Below are 27346 nucleotides of genomic sequence, written 5' to 3' on the forward strand. Positions count from 1 at the left end.
TCCTCAAAATATGTATCTCAAAACCCAAATCTGAACTATAGAACAATGACAGCCACTTTAGGAGTAGTGTTAGAATACTTTTGATATTATAATTTATTTAGTGCCTTTGACACTTTGTAAGTTCAATCATTTCCTTGTTTTTTTCTAGATTTTTTTTTTTTTCACCATTCCTAATATAAAAAAGAAGCAATGGTGTGAGCATACTGAGGGGCTTTTGGCTAGGGACAGAGACATAGTTTAGACATAGTTTAGTATGGGCAGGGGCTTAGGGCTAATAAATTGTACCTTCAATCTTTTTTTTTTTATTATGAATTGTGGGGTGGCCATGGCCTATACTGGCCACCTCCTTCCTCCGTCACTGGTCTTGGCCCTTCACTATAAATATGATCACCTATTAGAGGATGTGTAGCGCCCGCTAGCATAGAGTAGCAATATGGATATCGAGTGTCATATTAGCTACTTATTTATTAAGTGAAGTTGTGCTTTATAAATAATTACACGAAACTCTGATTGCAACCGTGACTAATTTTTTGGAGTATAGCACATATATGACAAACTTTTTGTCAAGGTTATGACCAAAAGACCTAACAAGTACGTATAAAGCTTTGAAAGACAAAGTTGAATTGCAAACCCAAACAACACCAATTTCCATTTATTAATAAATATTATTGCAATACAAGAGTGAAGCAATCCAACCCATATGTGCCGTATGCCATCACTCTTTTGGCATTTATATGAAACAAAACAAAACAAAACTATCACACAAAAAACATCATTTATTTTCTTACCTAGTACAAAAACACTATGTTACGAGAGGTACCATATATATATATATAGCTAGCCAGTCTTCATCAAGCTTCGACGGCATCATATAAAACCCGTCTCAACTTTAGGGGGGGCATGACAACTTCCATTCACCAGCAAAAATACATGTAACTGTTGGCTTTCAGACAGGCGAGTCCAATCAAAATCAAAGGACACAAATTCCGTTGAATCAGTTGAAGTTTCAATGGAACAATCCTTTTATGGAGAGTGACCCCGCAAGGCAAAGCCTGTGTGCATTCATATCGCTAGGTTAAAATACCATCAATTTAGTTTATAAAATTGACATTGTTTTTAGACAAAAGAGGAATGTAAGAAATTACACTTTTATCCCACCCCGCTAACGTGGCAATGTTGGGGCTTACTCACGGGCTGATTGAGACTACCACGTTAGTGTGAATTGTGAGATAGTTGTGAGATAAAAGTGTGATTTGTACAATTACTCTTATTAAAAATACATGTGAGAATCACATGCTATAATAATAAATGTTAATTTTATATATTGGGATTCTTTCGATCTAATTTAAAGGAAAAACTTTATTTAATTAGACCTACCCTTTAAACTCTGAAGACCGCTTCTGTTGTCATCTTAAGTCCCGACGAGTTGATGACATTTGCTTGGTCTGGGGTTAAGAAATAGAGAGATTTAGATATTTCTTGGGCATAATGATAGATGTGTACCTTGGCAGTAAATACCATAAAAGCATGAGAAATGTTAGGAATCAATAAGTTTCTCATATTTGACTCATATTTTTTTACAAATTCAATAGATTAACCATTAGATTTGTAAGATCCACTATTGACTTATATGAGATCCACATATATAAGTTCACAAATTTAATGGCTGGTTTGTAAGATGAGATGAGCCAAATATGAAAAAAAATACTGATATCTACCATTTCTCTAAAAACAATGATGCAATTACTTACTGAATGGTGGGTTGGATACGAAGAAGCATGCTCCAATAATAACGTAGCACAAGAGGAGAACCGTTCCTTTCATGTAGTGAGAAGTTCCATCCTATATATGAAAATTCAAAGTTGAATCTTCAATTTAAATGAAAGACAAATATACACAATAGAGAGCAGAGACATGTTTGTGTACTAATTAAATGATTAAATTTATTATTTTTCGCTATTTTAAATTTTTTGAATAACTGATATAATAGTCTTGCGGACGGAGTCGTGTATTCTGCCGAGTTAGCCAACAAAGATGGGTTACGAAGTGGCCTACTCTAAGGGATTTCTATTAATATTCTTACCTGCAGAGTGAAGGCTGTAGCAATTATTGCTAAAGCAAGAGAGCCGGTCTCAAGGATGTTGAAATCAAGATCCATATTGATGCCCATAATCCAAGCCACAACCACACACAATGGAACCTGAGTATTTAGACAATATACATATTTTTAGTATAAAGTTTTCAAATAAACTTTGATAAAGGCATTAATTCCAGCATCTAGGTTTTAAAGTCTCACCACAAACATTGCAATTTGAGTCGCAGACCCCAAGGCAACACCTAAAGATATATCCTGCATTTATGCCCAAACATTTCACTCAGAATTTATGTTTATTATTGCCAGAGAAGTGGCAATATATATAGAATAGGCCACACCATTGTATACTCACCAACTTGTTCTTAAAAGCAAAAATGATTGCTCCTGCATGTTCCGCTGCATTTCCAACAATTGGTAGCAAGATTATGCTGAGGAAGCTGACAGACAAGCCCCAGGACTCTGATGCATCCTGAAAAGATTATTTGAAATATTCTTAGTGAATTCCATTTTATGAGTTTGAACTTTAATTACACGATTAATTCACCTAATCTAAATTAGATATAATTAAATAATTAAATTTACCTTAAAAAGTGTGATAACATATATACTATGAAGATGTTTGATGAGTTACCTGAATTGTACCGACGACATACTCGGACAACAAAGCTATGATTAAGGTCATCCCGAGCAACCAAGCAAATCCACTCCAGAATCCTATCGCGGGCTTTTCTTCTGCAACATCGCCATCACCCTCGGATTCCTGTCCAGTTGCACCAAAATTGTTACACTAAGTTACCATAGCAGTAATTCAGTATCAGGGGAAAGATTGACCAGAAATTAAATTTGAACAGTTTCAACACTCCGTCCGCCTAATCGAACAGGCAAACAGTAAAACTAAAATTTGAGATAATTACCTCCTCGGCTTCAAACAATTGGCGGTGAGTCCACATTTGGAAAAAGAGGTACGCAGCGTATGCAATAAGCATAACGATGCTACTAGCTCTCGACAGCTGGAGTGTCGGGTCGGCTGTCAAAGCCGCCGAGGCTCCAGCAAACCGAAACAACATAGGTAGCAAGTGGCACAGCAACGCCAACAGCAGCATGAGTGAGTTCACATCCGCTTGTCTCTGTCAAATCAGCGGTCATTTTAGCACCACCAAATTCAACCATTTGTAGGTAGGATGTATATAATTATAATGTTCAGTAACTCACTCTGTCGTATTTTTGTTCGCTTCTAAGGTTGTAAAGGCCACCGCAAAAGAGAGATGTGCCAAGAACCAGAAGAAGGTTGGAAAGAATTGAGCCCAAGAGAGAATACTTGACCAATGCTATTTTATGTTCCTTCAGAGCAAGTATAGCGATAATGAGCTCTGTGGCATTCCCACATGTTGCATTAAGGAGCCCTCCAACTGCAAAATCACACAGATAAATTAATTAAGTTACATTTTTCATGCTGTCTGTGGTGAAGTACTAATATTGTACTATATTCAAAAGGCTAAAACCGACCAAAACAAGAGAGATTTTATGTTTTTTTTTTACCTGTCGGACCAGTGTAATAAGCTATTTGTCTGCAATTTAAGATACAGGAAGACGAGAATCAGTATTTGTAAATGATGAACAATGAAATCTACAAGTCATTACTTTGAGTTCTCCTTAGCTTTCATGAATTAACTCTCTCATTCATTTTTGTAATAATGTTTTGGGTTTTAATTATTTTTCAATCATATACTTAATTTCGTCCGATTTTGTCCATTTCTTAAAAGATACCTCATGAAAAACCATGTCCCACATGATCAGTCAACAATTATATGGGTCAATTCGAATTCGAACTCAAAGTAGTGACACATATTTTTTCCTTGAATATTTTGACTTACTCTGTCAAGAAGCTCACACGTTCAGCAAGTGGTATAAGTCCAAGTAAGCTCAAAGCAAAAACCCAGGGCTGTTTGCAAAAGAATCACAACGGTTATATATGGTTACTAAATAAATACATATATAGGAAATAAATAAGAAGTAAATTTTTCGAGGGCATGTTGAGCTGTATATATATATAAATTGAATCAGTCATTTTCACACTTTATAATGCAATCAAGCCAGTTGTTTTCAGGCAAAAGAAATTATATTTATATATATTATTTAATTAAAAAGTCCCAGATCGAATTCATTCATAAAATTCTCGAAAACCATATATTTTTAATTTTATATGCATGAAAAATATATTTTGGATAAGAAGAAGAAGAAGAACTTACTCTTCCAAAACCATAACACTCTGCTAGAATGGCAAGGGGGATGGCTGGGAAGAGTACAAAAAGCTTGGTCCCAAAAACAACCTCCTGAAGATTAGCCAACATCTGTCTGAGACAGACATAAGGAATCTTCGAGATAAGTGTGAGGTCTGACTTCTTTCGGAGCGACGACGCGGAGAGGTTGTGCGCGGTGCGGCCATGGCCGTGCCGCATCTCCTTGGTCAAGCTCTTGAGGTTGCCATTTTCCAACAGCCATGGCTCTTGGTGAGAGCTGCTTTGTGAAGAAGCCATGTATGTCGTTGCTGACACAAAACGTCCAAACTGTTGTATAGCAAGACCGGCTGTCCAGTACTCTTTAGAAGTTACTATTTTTCTGTGTCTCTTTGTGCCTCTAAGGGTTCGAGAGACCTACTGTTATAAATAGGGAAGAGAGAACTCGATTATTATGGCAGGCTTGTAATTCAAGAAGCTGGCATCTTCCTCGAAGTTTCTCCTTTATTTTTTTATTTTTTTTAGTATATATCCGTTTAAAAATTTTAATTCATCCAAAAAATAAAACAAATCATAGATAAATAGATATATTTGTCTCTACGAGTAATGTTACTCTTCACATTCATTTTATTTCGGCTATTGATATGTATTTTAAGTGAATTTTTATGTCAATCGACTTTTTTTTTTAAAAAAAGAAAGTCACTTAAATTAAACATGCCACGTCCGGTGTGCAGTGAATATGATAAATAGGTGTGAAGAATAACATATATTACTTTTGTTGCTAAATGATATTTGCCAAGATATCAGAATTCAGATAGATTTCGTGCAATAAAACTGCCTATTGCACTGTTCAGTCAAACAGATTGATCCCGAATAAGGAGATGTTCAGGTGCCCTCATTGCAATGAAAAACCTTATTGCATCCAACGTACCATCAACCCAAATATTAAGGGCACTTGTATTTGGACATTTGACAGCTAGCTCTACTTGAAATTCTAGCAACCTTAGTTATAATTCTACAAACTATATATGTCATGTTTTTCTATTGGATCTTCTATCGATCTTCTAATTTTACATTCCTAGCAAGTTCCAAATTCTAACATAATGCCCATTAATTAAAATAATCTAGAGATCGAATAGTTTATTTGTACCATTTTTGTCCATATCTTGTACGTGTTTACATATTTTCTCTGTATCATTAATATTATATATAATAATTCAAAAAAAAAAAACAAAAAGAAGAAGTCAAAACTCATTCTGAAAACAGTCAACAGTAAAAGGTTAAAAAGTTGGGTCTGACCAATCAGCAAGAGCTTCCCATGAACTCCACTTCTATCTTCCTGTAAACAAATATGCTCAATAATGAACACAAGTCAAAAACTCTTTAACTTTCATTAATGGACACAAGTCAAAAACTCTAAAGGCAACTAACTGATCACCATGTAAATAGAGCTGAACAAAACAAGAAAATTGTAAACCACGCAACGTTTTCTATTTTGTTGGGTTACGCGTCCGGAACAATTGACGAGTGTTTTTATCCATAGAAACATCTTGTGGTATCAATGAACCCAACCCGGCCGACTCCCGAGATCTTTTAAATCTTCGCTCTTTTTACGTTTTGCATGCATTGTCTGTGTATTAATGTCATTTTCCTTTTGATTCTAAACAAGATATATATAAATACATAGCAGTATCAGGAGGGCCAAGCTTTCTGCTATAGCTCAATCATTTATATATGATGACGTACAACTCACCGTACCGTACTGGCATGAGGGAAACTTCGTGGAAACTTCGCAAGCCCGTACAAATTAGATGGCAGGTTATGGTGGTAATCCTTTAATGCTTGAGCTTGAAGCGACTTAAAAGGACGTTGCTGCTCTGTCATTGTTGAAAGGGATTAGGGTGCTCTCCATTTCAAGCAGACAGTGAAACGTAGAGGAGTCATTTTGACTATAAATTTGTTTTTCTCCATTTTACTTGAAATGGGCACGAATTATAGCAATTGGGTGAAGTAAAGCAATTTTTTTTTTTAATATTAAAAAATTAGAAAAAAAAAATGAAAATAGCCTGGCGTGCTTAGAATCACGGCCCATAGCAATTAATTACCTTATTAATGTTTAGAATAAAAATTTTCTCTAAATTGGGCATAGAGAATTTGATGTATCGTGACTAAATAGGATGCAGAGAAAACAGAAACAATAAGAATGAATAAATAATTCTAGATCTTGAGTCTATAATCTCAAAACACTAGAGTCTATCTAGAATTTAAAGAAAAAAATGAAGAAATTCAACTCTAAGTATTTTTATTGAACAAAACTCAAATAATATCAAAAGTTGCGTTCTTAGGGTTACAAGCATGTATTTATAACCCCAAAACTCCTAACCATAATTGTAAACATAAATAAAGTCGGTTTATGAAGCTACGATAGCCGTCCGGACGAGACATAATGCCATCCGGATGGTCACAGAAATAAAGCAGGAAAAACAGAAAAATAACATAAGCGTCCGGACGGTCTCTAGATGAACTTGCAGACGAGGCTCTTGGGTTGACGCTCGTCCGTATGGTTGCAAACAAGCTTGCAGACGAAGCTCTCTGATCTGCATCAGAAACCCAATCAACCGGCCCAATTTATTAATTAAGAGCTTGTTTGAGAAATAGAGCTTTTAAGTTAAAAAATGTTTTTTTGGCAAAAACTTCATTTTTAATCTTTTTTTTTGACTTTTTGGACCCTTTAAAGCGCTTTCAATTTTTTTACGAAACGGGTAGTTTTTTTTGGAAAAGTCTTTTGAGTGTTAAACGCACTTTTAGGTCCTTCAAACACACACCCAAACATGCCCTCAGCCCTTAAAAAAAAAAAAAAAAAAAAAGTTATTCTTGGCCTCCTACCCAATTATTTGTTTAAGACCCCAAGAAATAGCTCAATTAGCTAACGACTATGCTTCATGAAGCGGATGTCACTAGTTGGAATCCACCATCCCTTTCTTCTATGGACTTGTCGAAAAAAAAAAAAAAAAAAAAAATTATTTGTTTAAGAGGAATATTAGGGTTTCCCCTAATTAATTAAGTTCTAACATCAAACCTGTTGTTCTCTAAAATGCACTGTTTTTGAAGTGGCTAAGCGCCAAGGTAAGGAAGGTAGAAAGAAGTTTCGCTAGATCTTAGAACTGTACAAGTAGAAAAGCTCATCTGAATTCCGGGTGTCTATATATTTGCCACTTACTGCAATTTGTGCCATGGATGAGTTTCTGCAAGCACAAGTTTTTCAGAGATTTTACTCATGGAAGAAGGTTGGTGCTTTTATAGTAATTGCTTTGCTTAATTGTCTTTAATATTTTACCTTCAATGGCCATGAATTAAGGCCCCCACATTTCTCTTTGATACGGTAAATCTCTCCCCACCTTTTGTTTTTTGAGTCTCTTGGTTAGGTGGAAGACCTAACTTTAATGGCTTATAATATGTTTGTTTTTTCACATTTCTCTTTTAAATGTTTTGTTGTTTTAGCTACGTACGTAGTACTAGTTGTTTCGCGAATGATTTCTTCTCTCAATGACTCAATCATTGACTAAAGAGCGAGGTACAAGATGTTGTTTTCTTGACCTAATTTACAGGTAGAGATAGAGAAGTTTGCGTAATCAATTATATATCTACAATATGTTAAATAATTACCCCTTATTCATTAGGTCTTATTTCCTTAACCTCATTGAACTTTCTCGACAAACAAAAACAAAAAGGCCAAAAACCATGCACATATATCATTGGCAAATGCTTTTGTGCATTCTCCCACCTATGATCTCCTCTCTCTTAATTTTTTTTTTTTTTTAAATCAAGATGTTAAAGAGAGAAGATGGGTGGGGAATGCATTGTATAGCAAACCTCTATATCATTTTCATTGATATTCTCTGAGCCCATTAATTCTTGTTAATTGCCAAAACTTACCCATATCATTTTATTCACCAATAATTTTCGGACGTGGCTTGCCTCCAATTATTAAATATATATGAAGATCAATTTCATGTGATTCAAATATACGGTGAAAATTGTAAGATCGTGAGAAAACTCATTAACAATGGATCACTAATCTCATATTCTTTGCATTCAGGGACAAAGGCAGAGATTGGTATGGATAGGGGTCAAGAGTCAAAAATTTTAATGGGTACCGGCCCCCTTATTCCTTCATTCCTGTTTGTATCATAATTAAATTGGATTCAATTTCCACCATTAGAGAAAATAAGATTATCTTAATTTCAAGTGAAATCGAAAAGAAACGACGGTTAGTTTTCATCTTTTTCGGGTCATATATATTTTATCTTCTTTTTTTTTTCTGGTGGGAAATCAAATTTGTTGGGCCCAAAGATATGTGAAGGCAATATATATATATATATATATATATATATATATATATATATATAATAGCGTTTTGTTGTCTTCCTCATCAATACATGATAAATGCCAGCGGTGTTTTCTAACGCCATGCTCATGATTTCCCACACTCCCATAAAAGCTCACTCATATCACGTTATCACTTCATTCCAAAACCAGCCCACATGGATACCCCCAGTCGACAGTCCTATCCCAATCCGGATCAACATCGCGCGCGGCTGAGCATCCTCGTCCAGAATTGTTGCGCCCACACGCATGTGTTCCGCAGCTTCCGCGAAGCTTCGCCTCTCCATCTCAACAGATGCAGACGGAAGACGTTTCTGTACGGATAACTGCAGTATCTTTTCACTGACGAACAGTCAAACACAATATGTGTTTTAATTTTCCAAAGATTTTTTTTTTCTTTTTTTTGTGTGTGTGTGTGTGTGTGTGTGGCGTACGTTGAAAGCTCAAGTACTTCGTCGTTAATTGGTCCTGTTGTTGCTGACTCCATCGAAACGATCTTTTGCTTGTACAAAATGTGTGTTCTTCCGTGCAGGGAAATGATATTGCCAACTTTTGGTAACCGTTTAGCAACGCCTAGTAACGGTTTTGAATTATTTTCTTAAAATCATTAAAATATTTCTTATATTGGTGGAAGTTTGAGCCTGATTAAGAGCGTTAATTAAAATATTATTTTGTTTAAGCAACTTTTTTTATGATCGGACTGATGCCGGGTCACTTACAAAATAGAGAAAACGATTACTAAAATTCCCGTCATTAATCTTCAGAAGAATTGAAACACTTCGATCTTAAGTTAGTGCATTCTCTTAAAGAAAACTAAATGAAAAAATTTAGAGTTATAGAGAGTGAGTATGACAATGAGAGAAATCCCTCATTTTGAAGATGTGTGCCCTTCTTAATGTGAGGGACTCCTTGGAAAATAGCTATGGATGCATGCGGGACGGATTTAGGGGAACCGGTTGTAGCCTTGGTCCTCACCCAAATTATAAGAAGAAAAAAAATTAAGATAAAAAAAAAATAATTTAAAGTATTTTTTGCTAATTGGTCCCTCCCCAAACAAATTTTGACCCTTAGTCCTCTCCAAACTCAAAGCTAGCTCCGTCCCTGTATGCGACATGACGGACTTATAGCTAATTGATTAATGATGCAGTTATTCCCCCAACAAAATTCACTATTTTTTACAAATAAATAATATTATATATATCTTATTTTTATCTCGCAATAATAAAAATGTGATTTTAGTATATTCCTTTTACCGAAAAGAGAATATGTGTAGAGAGGTAAAGAAGAAAAAATGGCGATTTGGCCGGTGCCACAATTATTTTTGTCTGCAGTCAGTGGGGTACTGTTGACGTTTGTTTCTACTGCTACCTCTAGTTTTGTTATGATATTATTGTTACGTGCCAAAAAGGTTACGTATTAGGTGGCCTCAATGGGACGGATTTTTGTCGAGTAGGGTGAGTGTTCGAGAAGTTCTGCAGGGGAATCTCTCCTGTCAATTTGTTGAAGTTTAGAATAATTAGAAGAAAGCATATATTATTACACAGAAGGATAAAGTAAAAACATCTGCACTTTCATATTACATATACATGTTTTTGTTTTTGTTTTTATGATGTTTTGGGTTGGCCTTCGATTTAGTCTCCTTCATCTTGTGTCGTATTATTGTTGAGTGGAGACTCTCTTTTTTGGCGTTGATTCAGTCTGACATGGTGCGTGTTTTGCTGCTGTGACTTGTTATTGCAGTTAAAAGAGATTTATCAGTTGCAGTTATGATTCTTAGATTCTTCAACGGTAAAATATATTATCCGTGTTGTCACCACGCATCTCTGTCTTTTACTGCTACTGATGAAACTCATGCTATGCGGCAAACATCTCAAGATTGGACTTCTATTGTAGTCGGAAGGGCCGCTTCCAACTTAGCATTTCATAAGCATTCTCGACCGGCCACATTCGCTCAAAAACCACGCTCATTAACGGGTTTTCCATGCACGCCAAACAGATCTCAAGCAAACTCTATGAAACTTTCCATATAATGCGATGATTGCACATGGGAGGGTCATTGCTCAAGGACATTAATTGTTGTGCAATTTTGTCCAAATTGAACTCGATCGAGCCCTGCTTGGGGGTTCAATCAAGGAGCTGCCCATGTGATCCGATTGACCACTGAAAAGTGGACCACCTAGTATTGAGAATTGAGCTTTTGCAGAGGAGTGGCCGGTTCAGACCGTACTTTATGGACCGAACCTCCTCAGTGAGTTTATCCCAATTTAACGAACAAGGGGGGCCAATCCTGATCCCTTGTGCAATCTGGCTAACCAATAAGCTCTCGTCAAAAAATTCTTTGCAAATGGACAAATGGACAATAACTCACATTCTCAGAAGGGCAAGGACACACGGCACTGCCAAGGGTACAACCTCTAGATTTTGGCGGTGGCCGAAATCATTTCGAAAATAATTTTAGGGTAGTTGAGCCATCCCATCACCCCTAAAATTGTTTAGGGGTGTCGTGATCATTAGAGACTGAAACATGATTTCTTATCGAGAGAGGTTCAAGCGTGAATGAAAATTAAATTAATGTAAAAATAAATAAACTAGTATACATTCAAAGACGCACGGCACTGTTAAGGTGGTCGAATCATTTCGAAAATAAATAAATAAATAAAAAATAAAATTAGAGTAATTCAACCATCTCATCACCCCTAAAATTGTTTACGGGTGTCATGATCATTAGAGATCGAAACAAGATTTCTTGTCAAGAGAGGTTCGACAAAAAGTCCATTTGAAAGAAGTCTAATAAATATCTTCTTATTTGCTCATGTTAATGAATCGTACCTTTAATTTGTATGATTATGCATCCAAATGCTTTGAATAATGGAGGCATCATTAATCTAGACTAAAAAGCAATTACGAGTTACCAATTTTAGTAAATAATATCAAAAATAGAAATTTGGCTTTGCAATGCCAAGCAAATTTGGTTGTCTCCTATAACCTTTTCAAATCATACCAAATGCCATTTGGTCCGGTGTTTCACCGACTTTTGCACTTGATTCAAGTAGAGGCCACGTCTTTAATGGGTAAGGGTTAAACTTAATCGTTTGGCCACTTATGTATATGTCAAGGGAGATTTTTAAAAAAAGGGGAGGGAGCTAAGGCCCTTTGAGCCACCCCTCCCGTCCTCATCAAGTTTGGGATGATTCGACTACCCTTAAAGCTTTTATTTTTCTAAACATCGAGGCAGAATTTTACATATGACACAACAAATTTTTTCAATGATGTTTTTAAATCTCTACCTTTCATTTACAAAGAACAACCAAGATTGAGAGAATTGCATGGGATCTCAATTCCTTGGGGAGTATAGGCCCACCTTACACATGCTACAAATAAAATATCATTACCATGGCAACCTATTTAGCTTCTAACAATTGAAAAATAGTATCCAAAGATCACACACCAAAACTCCAGTCATTTCTATACAATTTAACATAAATCACATTACTTGGGAAACTTAAAGCCCCGTTTGTTAAAATTTGTGTTCTCTCTTCTCAAAACAACAAAAACATTAACAATTTAAACACAAAATATCCTTAAAACACACAAAAACATTTTTGACCTGTATGTCATATCAGAACACTTTTCCAAACTAATACGAAGTCAAAATGGTAACTATGCTTATAAAAATTCATTTCAAATTCTTGAAGTACATGTTACATATTGGCTATTGCAGATCCCTACTACAAAAACTCTCACAAGGGATCTTCTACTTCCATAACTGAGAAGAAAAATACTTGTTTATCTGGTGGAAATTCTCATGAGAAAAATAAGAGTACAAATATTCTGCCAAGCTGAGTCATGAAGAAAATTTCTCTGGTTAATGGACTATATATGGTGCTGATCTAGACCGCGATTGACTCAGGTTGATTTCAATTTCTGAACAAAGTACCAGCTTCTACTATTAGCTTTATACTGTCTCCAAAACAGTCGTTTGCCTAGGATTGATGCAATACACACGTGATCCAATATGCTTTACTTCAAGCCCAGCATTCTCACAGCCAGTGAAGAAGAGGGACTCATCCTCCTTCCCAATTCTGCGTCTCCAGCTCATTAGAAATGCTGGCCTGGGCAACCTGACCCCTGCTTCTACCAGCAAGAGCCATAAAAAATTCAGCAAGATCACTAAGTTCATTCTCTACTACATATAAGCATAGAATCTGCTATTTCTTACCACCGTTCTGTTCAATCTCCGTCTGTGGAACTGCTTTGTTATCCTTAGGCTTGTAAGATTTGAGAAGAAAGGAAAGAGTCTTTATCAAGTTCTCGTACTGTTTCACATCTACAAGCAGACAATAAAAAACATATTAAGACCTATTTCATCTTCACTGGGGGTGGTTGTGCGGCGCAGCCACCCTCTCCCAATGGGGTGGTCATGCAGCCACCTATCTTCTTTTTTTTTTTCTTTTTTCTGTAACTAGTAAGTAAAACTCCACACCTGGAAAAAGTAAATATGTGTTTTCTCAAAATATTCCTATAAGAAGGTGTGAGAAGTTTTCTAAAAAGTGCGTTTTGTTTTTAAAAAAATGTCTGTGTTTTGTGTTTTGCTTCTTGAAAAGTGTTTGCTTGGTAACTATTTTATGAAGTCTGTTCTTGTGTTTGAGAAGAGAAAAGTGTTTTTGGAATGTCTAGCAAACATAGCCTCCCGTTGATGACAAAATAAGTTTAGCAGCCAAGAAGAGCAAATGTTTTCCAGCCAGTGAGACGAGACAAACACTCTCACTTTCTCTCTCTAAAGATGGACATTGTTATTTATTACTTATAGATTTTTCACCACACAAATCTCCTGTTTACGTTGTGCATAATTAAACTGTAAACATAATCCAATAATAACAAAACCAAAGAGTCAAATATTTTGAACATACTTTAAAATCTTACTAAATGTTCACAAGTCCACCCAGAACGACTATCATAAAGTTTTCTTCTTTTGATGAGAAACTAACTATTACAAAGGAAGAGGTGATACAAGAAGCGATCTGTCCTAAAAGTGATTATGAAATCAAGAGGGAGCGCAGGGGAAAGAGTTCTCGCTAAAAGAGCCATAAAGTATCCAACATAGCAAGATTCATGGATAGATGGCCAAATGGAATTTCCAGATCCAGGGATCCAGTGGAAAGAATAGAGTATCAACTATCAACACCACACAAAAAAAGATTAACAATGCCATGACATACCAGAAGAAAGCTTATCCATATGTCAACAACTGACATTAGTATTGCCTGTTTTCGCCCAACAAGAATGACCACGACATTAGCACAGACAATATCTCAATATGGAACTGAGTGCTTCTGTAACCCTTTGCATACCTCCACAGACCATAATCCACGAGACTCTTAGCTTAGTTTAGTGGGCTTTGCTCCAACTTTGCTGGGTTAATTTTGGTAGATGGCTTTTTTTTCATAGCCAGTTCCTCTCTATGCATTTCTTTTTCTTGAAGCAATTCATTGCATGACACCCCCACCCCCAAAAAAAATGCAGTTTAATTGAGTCCAAGTCAGAAAGAAGCTAGAAGATTAGAAGCTTACACAATAAGATATCACTAGCAATAATCAGGTCCCAGTCTGGGTCAGTGATTGGAAAGGTGTCTCCCCATGTATCTGAAAACAAAAGCAGGGTCTTGAATATACGACATTTGATCCAAAAAAAACAAATCAATTATTGAAATTGATTAATAGTGAATACGAGGGTCAATACAGTTATCTTCCACAAGTAATCCAGATGAAAACCCAAAGTTAGATATCTAAATCTAACTAATGAACACATCTGAATGGAACATTTTAAGCAATGATTGCACTACAAATTTCTTCTCCTCATCAGTTCAACTTAAGACTCATAACTAAGTGTGCATAGAAGAGAACTCACGCTTAATGTGAGGAAGGACAGGTGTAATCCCATTAGCCCTGCAGTTATGAGCTATGTTCTCTTCAATTTCCTGATCATCATAGTCTGACGTTGTGATGTCAAGAAAAAATGATTTACAGAGAAATATGGCCAAAGCACCGGTGCCACTGCCATTGAAAAGAATATTTAAAATCAAGATAAACATCAAACCCTTAAACATCATTTGTTTACAGAGATACTGAGAACTTACTAAACTGTCAACTTTTCTTTTTTAAACTCTGAACTAATTAAGAATAACTAAGTGTAAGGTATTTAAGTAGAAGAATTTTTTTTTTGATAAGTAAATTTAAGTAGAAGAATTATGAGACAAGTGTCAGAAGACCAACAAGCTTAAAGCTAGTTACTCCGTTCATATTAGATACAGCATTTTGGGTTTACACCTCAAGCCAGGATTCATGCCACAGAAGAATTGGTCACTAATGAAAGCACAAACCTCCCACATAAACACAAAATATTGGGTCTTGACAATGTATTAGTTACCCGCACAGATGGCAGATGACAGTGAACAGATGTTAATTTCCAACTATACCACAGACAAACAAGCTTCTATGTAATAGTAGGTATTGGTGCAGTTGCAAATAAACAATAAAGCAAGATTTTTACTGCACATAACAAGATCAAGATGCAAACATAATCACTATCAACAGGAGTACAAAATCATGATGCTAAAGATTGCTAAGAACAAACTCATAGAGTTACAAAATCATCTAATTGTAACAAAAACAAACAATAAATGCACCTGCCCAATTCAATGCATCGTCGGCCTTCTACCCACGAACGGTACTGAACCAACGATTCTGCAAAAGCAAATGTCCCAGGCCAGAGTAAATTGGCATTCAGCTGGTGGAATGAAAATTCTCGGATGAGCAATTCCTACATACAAAGCCAAACACATGAGTAGGTGTTAAAAACAGGACAGTAGCCCAAAACCGGAACAACAAACATTACAGAAGCTGAGCAACCATTTTTGGGAATTGTTAACTCCACAACGGTAATCCATCTTACATATTTATATTGATTAAATGATCATATTTTCAACTTTCTATTAGCTTAAGCTTGTGAGATAAGTCTTAATTTTACATACCAGAATGAAAAAGATTACCAATACCTTATACCTCTTACTAGAAAAATGTACATAAGTGCTAGTTATATATGTGTAGATTTGCATTTCAGTTTTCGACCCCACAGAAGAAAAAGAAAATGGCCTCATTGATAGAATTTGCACAAACAAACCAAACCCAATTTGGCAAATCCATCCAAATGAATTGTACAGTGATCATCTAAAGCAAAAAGGTTTACCATTCCAGGAAATTCATGCCTCCTCTCCACGTAGTTTTGCTGGGTCTCTGTCGTTTCCTCATCTGCAAGGAAAAGGGCCAGCTACTTAAATTTGATACAAAGAAGAAAAGCCAGAGCTATAAACTTAGAAATAAATAAACAAATAAGAACATAGAGCGAGAGAGTGAGTACGAGAAGAAGTGTCTTCGTCGTCGTCAGGAAAAAGCGAAGATGGGGAGAACAGAGCTATGTCCATATTCGTCTTGTTTCTTTAATTTTCTCTTTCGGCTCCAAACTGCTACGAAACAGACCTAGCAAAAGCTATAAAGAAAGGAATACGGGAAACGACATGCCGTTGACCCTCTCACTGCCAAGTCTGCCCTCTATTTTCAGGAACCGGATCCTCTCGGTCCAAGAGAATATCCGGTTCATATCTAAGAAGAAATTTTAGAGCTACAAATGAGACACATGTTCTACTAACAAAAAATAATAATAATATATTATTTCATATTAAAAAAAAATATATATATATATATATATATATATATATATAATAAAATAATAAAAAAAAATAAGAGGTGGTTAGCCACCCCAAGGACCAAACGAAACCTTTATTTTATTTTTTATAGATTTGGCCATTGGGGGTGGCTGGACCACCCCAAACGGCCATGGGGTGGCCGAAGCCAGCCACCCCATACCGACGGTCTGAGGTGGTCCGGCCACCCCCAATGGGGTGGCCAACCACCAATTATTATTTTATTATTTTATTTTATATTTTTTTAATATGAAATAATATTTTATTATTATTTTTTTGTTAGTGGAACATATATTTAATTTGTGGCTCTAGAATTTTTAAGAATAAATCATAACCATAAATTAGATATTTTTCAGCCCAAAATAGACTGAAGATGATCATATTCCTTGTTTTCAGCGCTAGCAGCTCCTCCATACTTTTACCACTATGAAAAAATTAAATTTTCTTTATATATATATATATAAAAAAATAATAATAATAAAAAATAAAAAAATAAAAACTATTTTTAAAAAACTAAGGACATAATTGTATTTTTCAAAAAAAAAAAAATTATAGGAGTATAACTGACATTTTTCATCATAACTGTTGAAGTAAATGAAAAAATTAAACGATAGGAGGTGATTGAAAGATCAGAATTCTACGTTACAAATTTTTAAGGTTTATTGAGCATTGAAAAAATATTAGTTAGTTTAGAGGGGTAGGTAAAATAAAAAACAAAAAATAAAAGAAGATAAAACCAGTGTTTGGTAGATTTCTTTTTCAGTATCATTCAAATAATAGTAACTGCGGGACATGTGACAATGTGAGTGGTGTGCAACTGACCTAAAGCACAAGTAGATCTAAAAAGAAAATAAAGTGAAAATAAAGACAAAATAAATATAATAAAATAATTGAAAAGTAGACAAACAGAATAAATAAATATAATAAAATAAATTGACTCGCTTTGAAATGTAGTCTATCTATAAGACAATGGCTATGGTTGGATAAACCATCTGGTTCTGTCTCCAATTCGATTGAATAGAACAGAACAGAACAGTCAACAGCCTCTGTGTTTGTGCGTTTGATTGAAACTTGGAAAATAGAAAGAAATGGTCGGACCAAATAGACCTCAGTTTGTGCTGTTTGGTTCGTCCATAGTTGAGTTCAGCTATGGTGACCATGGATGGGGTGCTATTCTCGCTGACATATATGCTCGAAAGGTACTTCTTCATCTTCTTCATTTTCCCTTTTTCTTTTCTGGTTTTATTTTTATTTTTATAATCATAATCAAATAGATTATAGAGTCGTATATATATATATATATCCTTAGTTTCAAATGTTAGCTTAGAGATTAATCATCATCAACTTCAAGCAAAGAATAGTTCTTCACTTTGATTATTGCTTTTTGATAAGATTTGCACCTTCTCTGTAGAGAATTAAGGATTAAAAGGAAATTATAAAGACGGGTCTTTCCTACTATTGATCCTCACAGAAGGCCAAAAAGTCTAGCTAATGTTTTCAAAAATTCAATTGAAAGCGACCCATTTAGCAAGCCAAAAGAAACACATAAGAAGCTTTTATTCAACTAAAATAAAAAAGTAAAACCCTTTAATTGTAAATTGCCAGATATTCAACAAAATAGGGGACAAAGTGTTCATTCAAATTGAATATAAGAGCGATTTTTCAATTCAGCCTATTAAACTGACACTTCTTATTAGAGTACGTGATTCTTACATGTATTTTAAACTGATTTTGGCTGGTAATTGGCGTAGGCAGACACATTGGTGCGAGGATACGCTGGTTGGAGTTCGAGGCAAGCTTTGCAGGTTTTGGATCAAGTTTTTCCAAAGGTATTGTTCATTAATTTTCATCTTTTTTTGGCATTTGGTCATGCAAATGGCAGCCTTTTTTATGCTTTTTTTTCCCTTTTAGACGGTCGTGCTTTAATGTTTGTTAGAATATTAATTAAATGATTAAATACAATTATTTTCTATCAATTTAGCATAGTATTTATGTAAATTTAATTTAATTTAATTTAATTTAGGATGCTGCTCTACAACCTTCATTGGTGATAGTCTACTTTGGTGGTAATGACTCAATGCGTCCTCTCCCATCTGGCTTAGGCCTTCATGATCCTCATGTACCGCTGGCTGAGTATGTAGAAAATATGAGGAAAATAGCAATCCATCTCAAGGTAATAAATCTTTCAGGTTAGAAGAAGATTTGCACAAACTGATTATGCAATTTGGTGCATTTTCTCTAACACATATCCTTTTGTTTGCCAGAGCCTTTCAGAGAAGACTCGCATTATCTTTCTCACTGCTCCTCCTGTTGATAAGGCAGAAATTTGCAGAACATATGGGTGTGTAATGTGTATATCAACAATCTTGTATTATTTATTGTTAAACGATTACCAGAAGGCTTGAGTTGATAGAAAATAGTGAATTCACCGCTCCCCTCGCGTGTGGACCAGATAACATGCCAACTTTGATATTATGTCAAATTATCGCTTATTTCAAAAGCTTAGACTGATAAAAACTAGTGAAATTTAATTATTTAGATGAATATTTTAACACTTGTGAGTTTAAATTGAGTTCAATGAGTTCTAATGGCATCTGTTTTGTTGGGATCACTAGTGATAAAATGGCAGAGCTGCGTACAAATGAGTCATGCCGAATATATTCAGAAGCTTGTTTAAAGCTGTGTCAAGAGATGGATGTGAAGGCTGTTGATCTCTGGACTATACTTCAAAAAGAGGATGGTTGGGAATCTGCTTGCTTTACGTAAGTTTGCTTACATATGCTGTAGGTTTAAGGTTTCTAATATATATATATATATATATATATATATATATATATATACAAATTAAAGCAATGTTTTATTTAGATTAATTGCCTAATTAAGAAAGACTTGGATCATAATTCTCCAGGGATGGAATCCATTTATCAGCTGAGGGGAGCAAGATAGTGGTGAAGGAGATAATGAAGGTTCTTAGGGAGGCAGACTGGGAACCAAGTCTACACTGGAAGGCATTGCCAATTGAATTTGAAAGTCTTTTACCCAATTATCTAGTGAGTTCTGATACGAAGACCATGTTAAGTGAGGCCAGCTCTATCAGACACATGCAATGGGAGTAGGTTTTGAGCACTCACAATGGGTTAAGTATTCTAGAGTCGGATGTAAAATGCGCCTAAAAAACGTGTTCATCCAATTTTTTAAAACTAAATACATTTCGCATTTGAGTTTAAGTGTCGTGGAAAAGCATTGCGGATCAACGGATAAGTATTTTATGTTTTCTATATCTCTCTTTCTTCCGTTCAAGAAAGGAATATTTAAATGGTATAGAAAAAGAATAATTAATCGGATAGAGAATGCATTTAAAAAATCACATCACTTTGGAGGGACAATTTCTATATAATATTAACTATAAAACAATTTCTAGCAATTTCAAATTAAATGTGCACCTCCAATATGGTCATGTGGATTGAAGGAAAAGTTTATTTGGATGGAAAGGAAAAGGTTATGGAGATAGCTGTTGGCTTTTGTCATTGTTGGGAACTTTTTGTTAGTGCCAGAGTCAATTGCTCAAGCCCTACCCCATATCACTGTTCAATAATGTTATACTCTGACTCCTCGCTTATTTATTACATTCATGTTAGATTGGTTAACATGACGTATTTTAAGTGATTTATACTTATGTTTATTAAGTAACTGATATTATAAACCACTTAAAAAACATGTAATGTCAACCGACGTGACATGAGTGTAACAAATAGACGTGAAAAATTATATTATATGCTAAGTAATACATGACATTTTTATATATTGAATTGAAAGAAATTCTTCCAGCCCAATTTCTAAAAAAAATTATATCCTTCGCTAATTTGTAGTGTAAAATGTGCTTAATAGACCAGCCTAGGCTTTGCTTATATTGCAAATCCAGGTCTCCTACTAGCCTTAAAGTTTATGTTTTAAACTTTAGTTTTCAATTCTGTCAATTTAACACGAAGATTTTAAATTTAAAATCTCTAATTATTATTATTTTTTCTCAAATAACAAAATGTCTAGAAAATATTATTATTGAAAAAAAAAAAAAAATCAAACAGGGTGGCCATGGACCGTGGGATTGCAGTGGGAAAGGAATTTTGAGAAATAGAGAAAGAGAGAGACAGAGACAGAGACAGAGTGGTAAAGTACATTCATGCTCCACCGGCCAAATCCTCTGACTATTTATTCTCTAGAAAATGTTGGGCAAATAATGATGTCTCACACTCCCACTATTTATGCTGTCCAAATTCTGTCTCATTACTCTTTATGTAGTAAAAAAAATTAAAATCTCTTTTACCCTCTACCAAACTACCAATCTCATTGCCACTTTTATTCTCGCTCCAGTGTTACGAATCATCCACCATCACTCTTGACAACAATTGGCTCTCTTTTTGGCTACTTTGGACTTCAATAACTATAAAGATAGTTCAACCATTGCCAAAATATTTATGGAGAGCGGACAAATCACTTAACTGCTTCAAATTATCAATCTCACTACCACTTTTATTGTTGTTACCAATCGTCCACCGTCACTATTGAGAACGACTGGAATCTTTTTTGCTACTTTGGAATTCAATAACTATAAAAGTAGTTCAACTACTGCCAAAATATTCATCGAGAGTGGACGAATCACTCAACTACTTCAAACTACAAATCTCATGCCACTTTCATCGTCATTACTTGTCGTCCACCATCACTGTTGAGAACGATTGGCCATGTTTTTGGCTACTTTGGAATTTCAATAACTATAAAGATAATTCAACTATACCCAAAATATTCATTAATAGGGGACGAATCACTCAACTGTTTCAATAGGATAGATTGAATCATTTTTATCCTAAGAGTGATTCAGTCTACAACATACGTTACAAACTTTTTTTCTTCCTCATGCTTTGTTATGATTAGAAGGTGTGCACCAAGACAACAAATGATTTTTTTTTTCTTTTAACATTAATGAATTTGATAAAGTTAGACATGTGTGTGACATTACAAAGAAATATTTACTAAGGCAACGAGTAAAAGCTAACATGAGCCGACAATATTCCAAAGAAGGTTTACTTGGCTGTCAGTTGCTCACACGGGACAAGAGCCCCACGATAAAAAGCTCGTAGGCACAATCCATTTTCCGTACATAGACTGGGCCAAGGCAATTGATCTTTCCTGATTCTCATGCCCACTAGAAAGAATCCCAATTGATATTGCCTAATAATTATTTGTCTCATTAGGGTTCACAGATTAAAATTTATTTGAACAAGATGGATTTCATTGGGGCGTAATTATAACTTTTAATTTGGGAGGCAAAAGATTTTAAAAAAACTTATTGTGGGGCAAAATTTAATTTTAAAGGTCTATTTAAATATATATATATATATATATATATGGCTTGGGGGGTGGCCACTCCAAGCAAATGGGTGGTTCTGCCCATGGATCTCATATGAGTTATTGGGTAAGGTTGTTAGAGTGCATTTAGTATTGCGATTTCATAAAGAAAAGGTTGCACTTTTTGAAATTGAAAATGCAAACAGACCCTAAATGAATAGTCATTTGTGAACAAGCTTAGATTCTGCTTGAATTAGCTTGGGTCGAGCTCAGTTAGTTTATTAAACTAGTAAAACTTGAACAAAAATGTAGGCTTGTTTATTAATCAAATTGAACTCGTAAAAGCTCGGTTGTATAATTTTATTTCTACTATTTTTAACTTTGTAATATGAACACATTAAGTACTTAAAAAAATTAAAAATGAATTTTATTTGTAATATAATAGATATAACTCAATTGAATGTAATTGTGAATCTAAATATAGACATATGTGTATGTGTGTATATAAATGAATTTATGTGTATGTATAGTGAATGTATATAAATACTAAAAAACAAAGATCAAACTCAAGATTCGATCAATTAATATTTGAGTTAATATCTTTAATTACTCAAATAATAAACCGTAATCATAATTAAATAACTAATCATTAGTATAGATTTACAAAAATAAACAATTATGACATTTTCCTTATATATTGAATGAATGAAGTAACTGAACAACTCATGATTGGTCGTTTGAAAAATAAATGAACAGAACTTGAACAAATTATCTCGCCTGACTCATGCTTGAAAAAAAATTAAATGAATTGAGCTTAAACATTAAATAGTCAGATCGGCTCGATTACAATCCTACTAATTGACGCTATAAAATACTACTTAATAGGCTTTTATACAAGTGTTATATATATATATATACATATATATATATATATATATATAAGGTTAAACCGGTTTTTTATGGCATAATGTTTTAACCAGTTTTTTAAGAGTGAATCGGTCATTAATTAGTGTAATTAATTGCGTTAATTATATTTCAAGAGTTTTTTATATATAAATTATTCAATAAATTAATTATTATTAAAGTCCAAATCAAATAAGAAAACAAATTTTATAAATCAAATTATTATGTATTAATACGTTTAGTCAATTTAATATTAATATCAATACGTTTAGGATTCTCAAAAAAAAAATGCCATTGGTCATTCTCTCTCTCTCTCCATTTCAAATGAACTGGAAAGTATCTAGTTAATTATATTTTATGGGTATTTTTATTTTTTTTACTTTTTGAGTAGATAAAAATATCACTCCACTATAACTAACTATACTTTCTACTTCATTTAATCCTAATTAATTAATTTTGTATCCTTTTACAAACTCTTACTAATTAATTATCACCACCACACTTCATCATAATTACTCAATGGCATCTCTCATTAGAGAATAACCCCCCACTTAAATACGAGCGCGTCTACGCGTGCTCAGGCGCATGACGAGGTCTATAAATTTCACTTGAAGAGTGGAGAGAATACAGAGAGATGCGAGAGAGAGAGAGGAGAAATGGTTGGACCTCTGAGACCCCAGTTCGTGCTGTTTGGCTCCTCCATAGTTCAGCAAAGTTTCAGAAACGAAGGATGGGGTGCTATTCTTGCTGACTTATATGCTCGTAAGGTAATTTCTTCTTCTTTTTCTCCGTTTTTTTTTTTTTTTTTTTTCTGGTTTAAGATACTGTTCGTGTGCTGCAACGGATTCCTCATGTCTGTGTTGTTCAGATTTTATGTGATTGTTAAGGTTGGAATTTTGCTGACAATGTTTGTTGTGGATGTCGAAGATATATTATAAGGTCCGTTTGGGATCACTGTTTTGCGATTTTAAAAATTGTGTTTTTAAATCGCTATTTTTTATAATCGTAAAGGTGTTTAGTAAATAGGTTAAAAAGTAATTTTTTACGAAATATTTGTTATGCGAAATTGTGATTATGATTTAAATTCGCATTTTTTCAAAAAAGCACTCCTATAATGCTTATAGAAATTGTAGATATTTTTCTTATTTTAAATTAAGTGATTTTTAAATCACAATGTCAAACGCCTTACGTTTTGTAATATATTTTAAAAACGCAGATTATTCTTACGAAATCGCAATCCCAAATGCACAATAATTCTACGTGTGTCATTTCAGGCTTCATCTTTCAGTGGGTGGAATTTTTAGTGGCAGAATCCACATGGGTTAATGCATCGCTTTAGTTTGCTTCATTTCAATTCTGTCTGATTGGAAATCCACAATGTTTTTTTTTTTTTTTTCCCTTTGTGGGTAAGAGTAAATTCCACATAATGATGCCTTGATGTTTTTACAAACGTGGAGAAAATTGTTTTACTCTCCATGGAGGATTTATGAGGAGTTAATATAGAAGATATTGCGTTTATTTTCCTCCTTTTTTTTTTACAATTGATTGAGATGTGTTAAATTACCATTTGTTCTAAAATCACTCTCCTCACTCACGCGTGGGCTCAAACTTTCCTCTCAACCTCATCAATAAGTGTGTCCAACAAGTGAAATAGGAGATAAATTAGGGATTTTTTAAGTTTGAAATCAGCATCTCTACTTTAATACTATGTTAAATCAAGACTCATTTCCAAAAACTTATGCCGATAGAATAAGGCAAATTTAATTAATATTTTAAGAACATGTGTGTAGAAGCAAGATAATGACTTTTGTCACCCAAGGAAAAAAAATAAAGAAAAAAGATAGTGACTTTTGTTTAAGGTCTTTTGTTGGATAGATCGTGGATTGGACTATTTGGGAACATAATTAAGCACATCCTGTTCTTTTTGATTGAAAAGCAACAGGGACTATGTTGACCCTCTTGTCTCTACCAACAAAAACAAAACAGAAGCAAACATTCATTGAAGAATTTGAAAAATTGCAAAAGCAGCACAATTACTTGAGACCTTTAAGGTCCTAGTGGTGGTTTTGGTGGACTCTCCATTTAACCCTGTTAACCAAGGCGTATGCATGAAGAAACACATTGGTGACATGCACATTAATTTCTTTTTGTTCAAAGAGAATTTATGTAAGATCAGTACTATTAAACTGTCACTTATCATGTTATCTGTTAAATAATCTGGTTCTTGTTATATTTTTTACTTTTAAAAATTTGCCATTTCTGTGTTTTTATGGTGAGTCAGGACAGTTTAAGCATAATTTCCTTTCCTTTACTTTCTACTTGATTTTTGAAAACTTTTTAGTACGTATATGACTAAATGCCTTTCTTAGTCTGAGGTTGTTGCCCCCTTAACCATTATAATTGTTATTTTTCTTATAAATTTAGTTCCTCACCAAGAAAGTCTGTGTCTTCTTTCTTTGTTAATTAATCTCTCTACTTGTCTCAATTAAATTTTGGCTGCTTAATCTTTAGATTGTTATAAGAGGAAGAGATATATGTCGTTGACTTCACCTCGTCAATATATATAAAATAATTTTCTCTTATGCTATTTTAAACTATTATTAAAGCCCAGTTTTGAATCAGGCTAATCCTAGTTTTTAGCCTGAGGTTCTTGATATTTCAGTTTGATCTTCCTTTTAATTTTCACAACCCAACACAGCCGTTCCACTACATTTTCATGTGCTATAAGATCAGGCATAAATTGATTTTAGATTCTGAACTCTTTATAGGCAGATATATTGTTGCGAGGATACTCCGGTTGGAATTCAAGGCATGCTCTACAGGTTTTGGATCAAGTTTTTCCAAAGGTATTGTATGTTTCGTCACTTCATACTTGAAGATTATACTGTATTCATTCCTGTCAATATCAGGAAATTGACTTTTATTGCCAGTAGCCAATCCATATTCCATTCAGGGAAAAAAAAAAAGACAATCCACATTTCATAAGTAGCTGTAACAACAAACTAGTGGATTAAGTAGTCCATAGTTCATATGCAATCAAACCTCACTCATCACAGGGCTGAAGTTGCCACGAAATGAGCTGGGATTTACTGAGAACATCCATCTAAAGTTGATTTCTTAGCGAAAAAGGGTCGGACATGGTTGAACTTGTAAAACTCCATGGATCTCTTGTTTATCTAGGTTAAGCTTTTGCACAATGTCATGTGATTGCCAGCATTTGGGCATTCCCTCCTACTATTGTACTTCTCTTTCTTTCTTTCTTTTTTGTTCCATTTAATTCTTTTTGGAATCTAATACTACACTTTTTTTTTTCGTTTGTTATTATGTTAGGATGCTGCCATACAACCTTCTTTGGTGATTGTCTATTTTGGCGGTAATGATTCAATGCTCCCTCATCCATCTGGCCTAGGTCCTCATGTACCTCTTCCTGAGTATATTGAAAATATGAGGAAGATTGCTCTCCATCTAAAGGTATCTCTCCAGGGCTATTGCAGTATTTATTGCTATTTGAATAGTTGGAATACTTTGATTTTTTGTTCAACTTTTTTCTGGTATAAATTTGTTGTCCTATGCCTTTGAACAAACATGAATTCTCCCTTGGTGATGTTATGAGTTGTGTATGAACAAAAATTCCTTTGGTTGGCAGAGCCTCTCTGAGAAGACTCGCATTATCTTTCTTAGTGCTCCTCCTGTCAGTGAGGAACAAATTTGTGAAACATTTAGGTGCTTATGCTGTAAACTTTGTAATTTCTTCCCTTTCACGTGGGAGTTACTCAGTTCTAATAGCACATATTTTGATTGAAAACAGTCTCAAATTGGGAGAGCTGCATCGGACAAATGAGTCCTGCAGAATATATTCAGAAGCTTGTTTAGAGCTGTGCAGGGAGATGGACATCAAGGCCATTGATCTATGGACCGTCATTCAAAAAAGAGATGATTGGTTGACTGCAAGCTTTACGTGAGTTTGCTTTCACATGTGATACTTTGTGCTTCCACTTGAATGGAAGCAGATTAAACATGAATATCAAAATCTTTGGTGCTAGTAAATGTTTTCTTCAAACTTACATTACATACATGCCTTCTTCAGGGATGGAATTCACTTATCCTCTGAGGGGAGTAAGACAGTAGTGAAGGAAATAATGAAGGTCCTTAGTGAGGCAGACTGGGAACCAAGTCTACACTGGAAGTCACTGCCTGCTGAATTTGCAGAGGATCCACCCTATGTTCCAGTTAGTCCTGATGGCAAGGCAAAACTATGAATATCTCTGACACCAGCTTCTATGGAAATAAGCAATGGGAATTGGAAACGAATAAAACAAACCATTTTCAGGCCACATCCGTGAGTATTATTAATAGTGTGATATGTGGAAGTATACAAGAAGTTTTTTGGTTACAGCTTGATGATGGCTTGCATTTTCACTGTACTTTCTCAGTGTTGTTTAGTCATCTTATATTTTAGCAGTAAACTTTGCCAAGACAGAAAATGTCTCTTTAATGTACAACTAGTAAGAACAGTTCAGTATCGTGGCAGTTTTATAGATTGTGACAGTTTTGTAGATTGGGTTGGAAAAAATTCCTGACATGTTTATTTCTTTTTTAGTTTGAAAGATTAAAGATAAC

At 34.5% G+C, this 27346-nt stretch overlaps 4 protein-coding genes across 7 annotated transcripts; 2 read left to right on the forward strand and 2 right to left on the reverse strand.

The window, feature by feature from the left end:
* Positions 1-623: 623 nt before the first annotated feature.
* Positions 624-4742, reverse strand: CAX4 (cation exchanger 4). The gene is made up of 12 exons (XM_059607433.2): positions 4345-4742; positions 3970-4037; positions 3635-3663; positions 3308-3504; positions 3010-3222; positions 2727-2855; positions 2448-2564; positions 2297-2350; positions 2084-2200; positions 1752-1842; positions 1378-1445; positions 624-1052 (listed from the first exon to the last, which is right to left on the reverse strand). The coding sequence occupies exons 1-11, from the start codon at positions 4630-4632 to the stop codon at positions 1381-1383; spliced, it is 1368 nt and encodes a 455-aa protein (XP_059463416.2). The 5' UTR covers positions 4633-4742; the 3' UTR covers positions 624-1052; positions 1378-1380.
* A 7619-nt stretch (positions 4743-12361) lies between these two features.
* LOC132192004 (S-adenosyl-L-methionine-dependent methyltransferases superfamily protein) lies at positions 12362-16249 on the reverse strand. 3 transcript variants are annotated; one of them, XM_059607177.2, is made up of 7 exons: positions 16135-16249; positions 15964-16025; positions 15404-15537; positions 14626-14771; positions 14289-14360; positions 12938-13045; positions 12362-12849 (listed from the first exon to the last, which is right to left on the reverse strand). In XM_059607177.2, the coding sequence occupies exons 1-7, from the start codon at positions 16196-16198 to the stop codon at positions 12674-12676; spliced, it is 762 nt and encodes a 253-aa protein (XP_059463160.2). In that variant the 5' UTR covers positions 16199-16249; the 3' UTR covers positions 12362-12673. The 3 variants fall into 3 exon arrangements, with proteins under 3 accessions (XP_059463160.2, XP_059463161.2, XP_059463159.2); XM_059607178.2 differs by having other exon boundaries at positions 12362-12846; positions 16135-16248; XM_059607176.2 differs by having other exon boundaries at positions 12362-12852; positions 16135-16248.
* A 1194-nt stretch (positions 16250-17443) lies between these two features.
* Positions 17444-19755, forward strand: LOC132161640 (GDSL esterase/lipase WDL1). 2 transcript variants are annotated; one of them, XM_059571799.2, is made up of 6 exons: positions 17444-17676; positions 18229-18306; positions 18501-18650; positions 18742-18818; positions 19093-19239; positions 19386-19755. In XM_059571799.2, exons 1-6 carry the CDS (start codon positions 17566-17568, stop codon positions 19591-19593), a joined length of 771 nt encoding a protein of 256 aa, XP_059427782.2. In that variant the 5' UTR covers positions 17444-17565; the 3' UTR covers positions 19594-19755. The 2 variants fall into 2 exon arrangements, with proteins under 2 accessions (XP_059427782.2, XP_088367254.1); XM_088511128.1 differs by having other exon boundaries at positions 17587-17676; positions 18233-18306; positions 18580-18650.
* A 3551-nt stretch (positions 19756-23306) lies between these two features.
* LOC132192160 (GDSL esterase/lipase WDL1) lies at positions 23307-27121 on the forward strand. Its single transcript, XM_059607412.2, has 6 exons — positions 23307-23493; positions 25495-25572; positions 26057-26197; positions 26373-26449; positions 26535-26684; positions 26814-27121. The coding sequence occupies exons 1-6, from the start codon at positions 23383-23385 to the stop codon at positions 26983-26985; spliced, it is 729 nt and encodes a 242-aa protein (XP_059463395.2). The 5' UTR covers positions 23307-23382; the 3' UTR covers positions 26986-27121.
* The last annotated feature ends 225 nt before the right edge of the window (positions 27122-27346 follow it).

This window comes from Corylus avellana, chromosome 10, assembly GCF_965113065.1.
Source record: "Corylus avellana chromosome 10, dhCorAvel1.hap1.2, whole genome shotgun sequence".
Classification (NCBI taxonomy): Eukaryota; Viridiplantae; Streptophyta; class Magnoliopsida; order Fagales; family Betulaceae; genus Corylus; species Corylus avellana.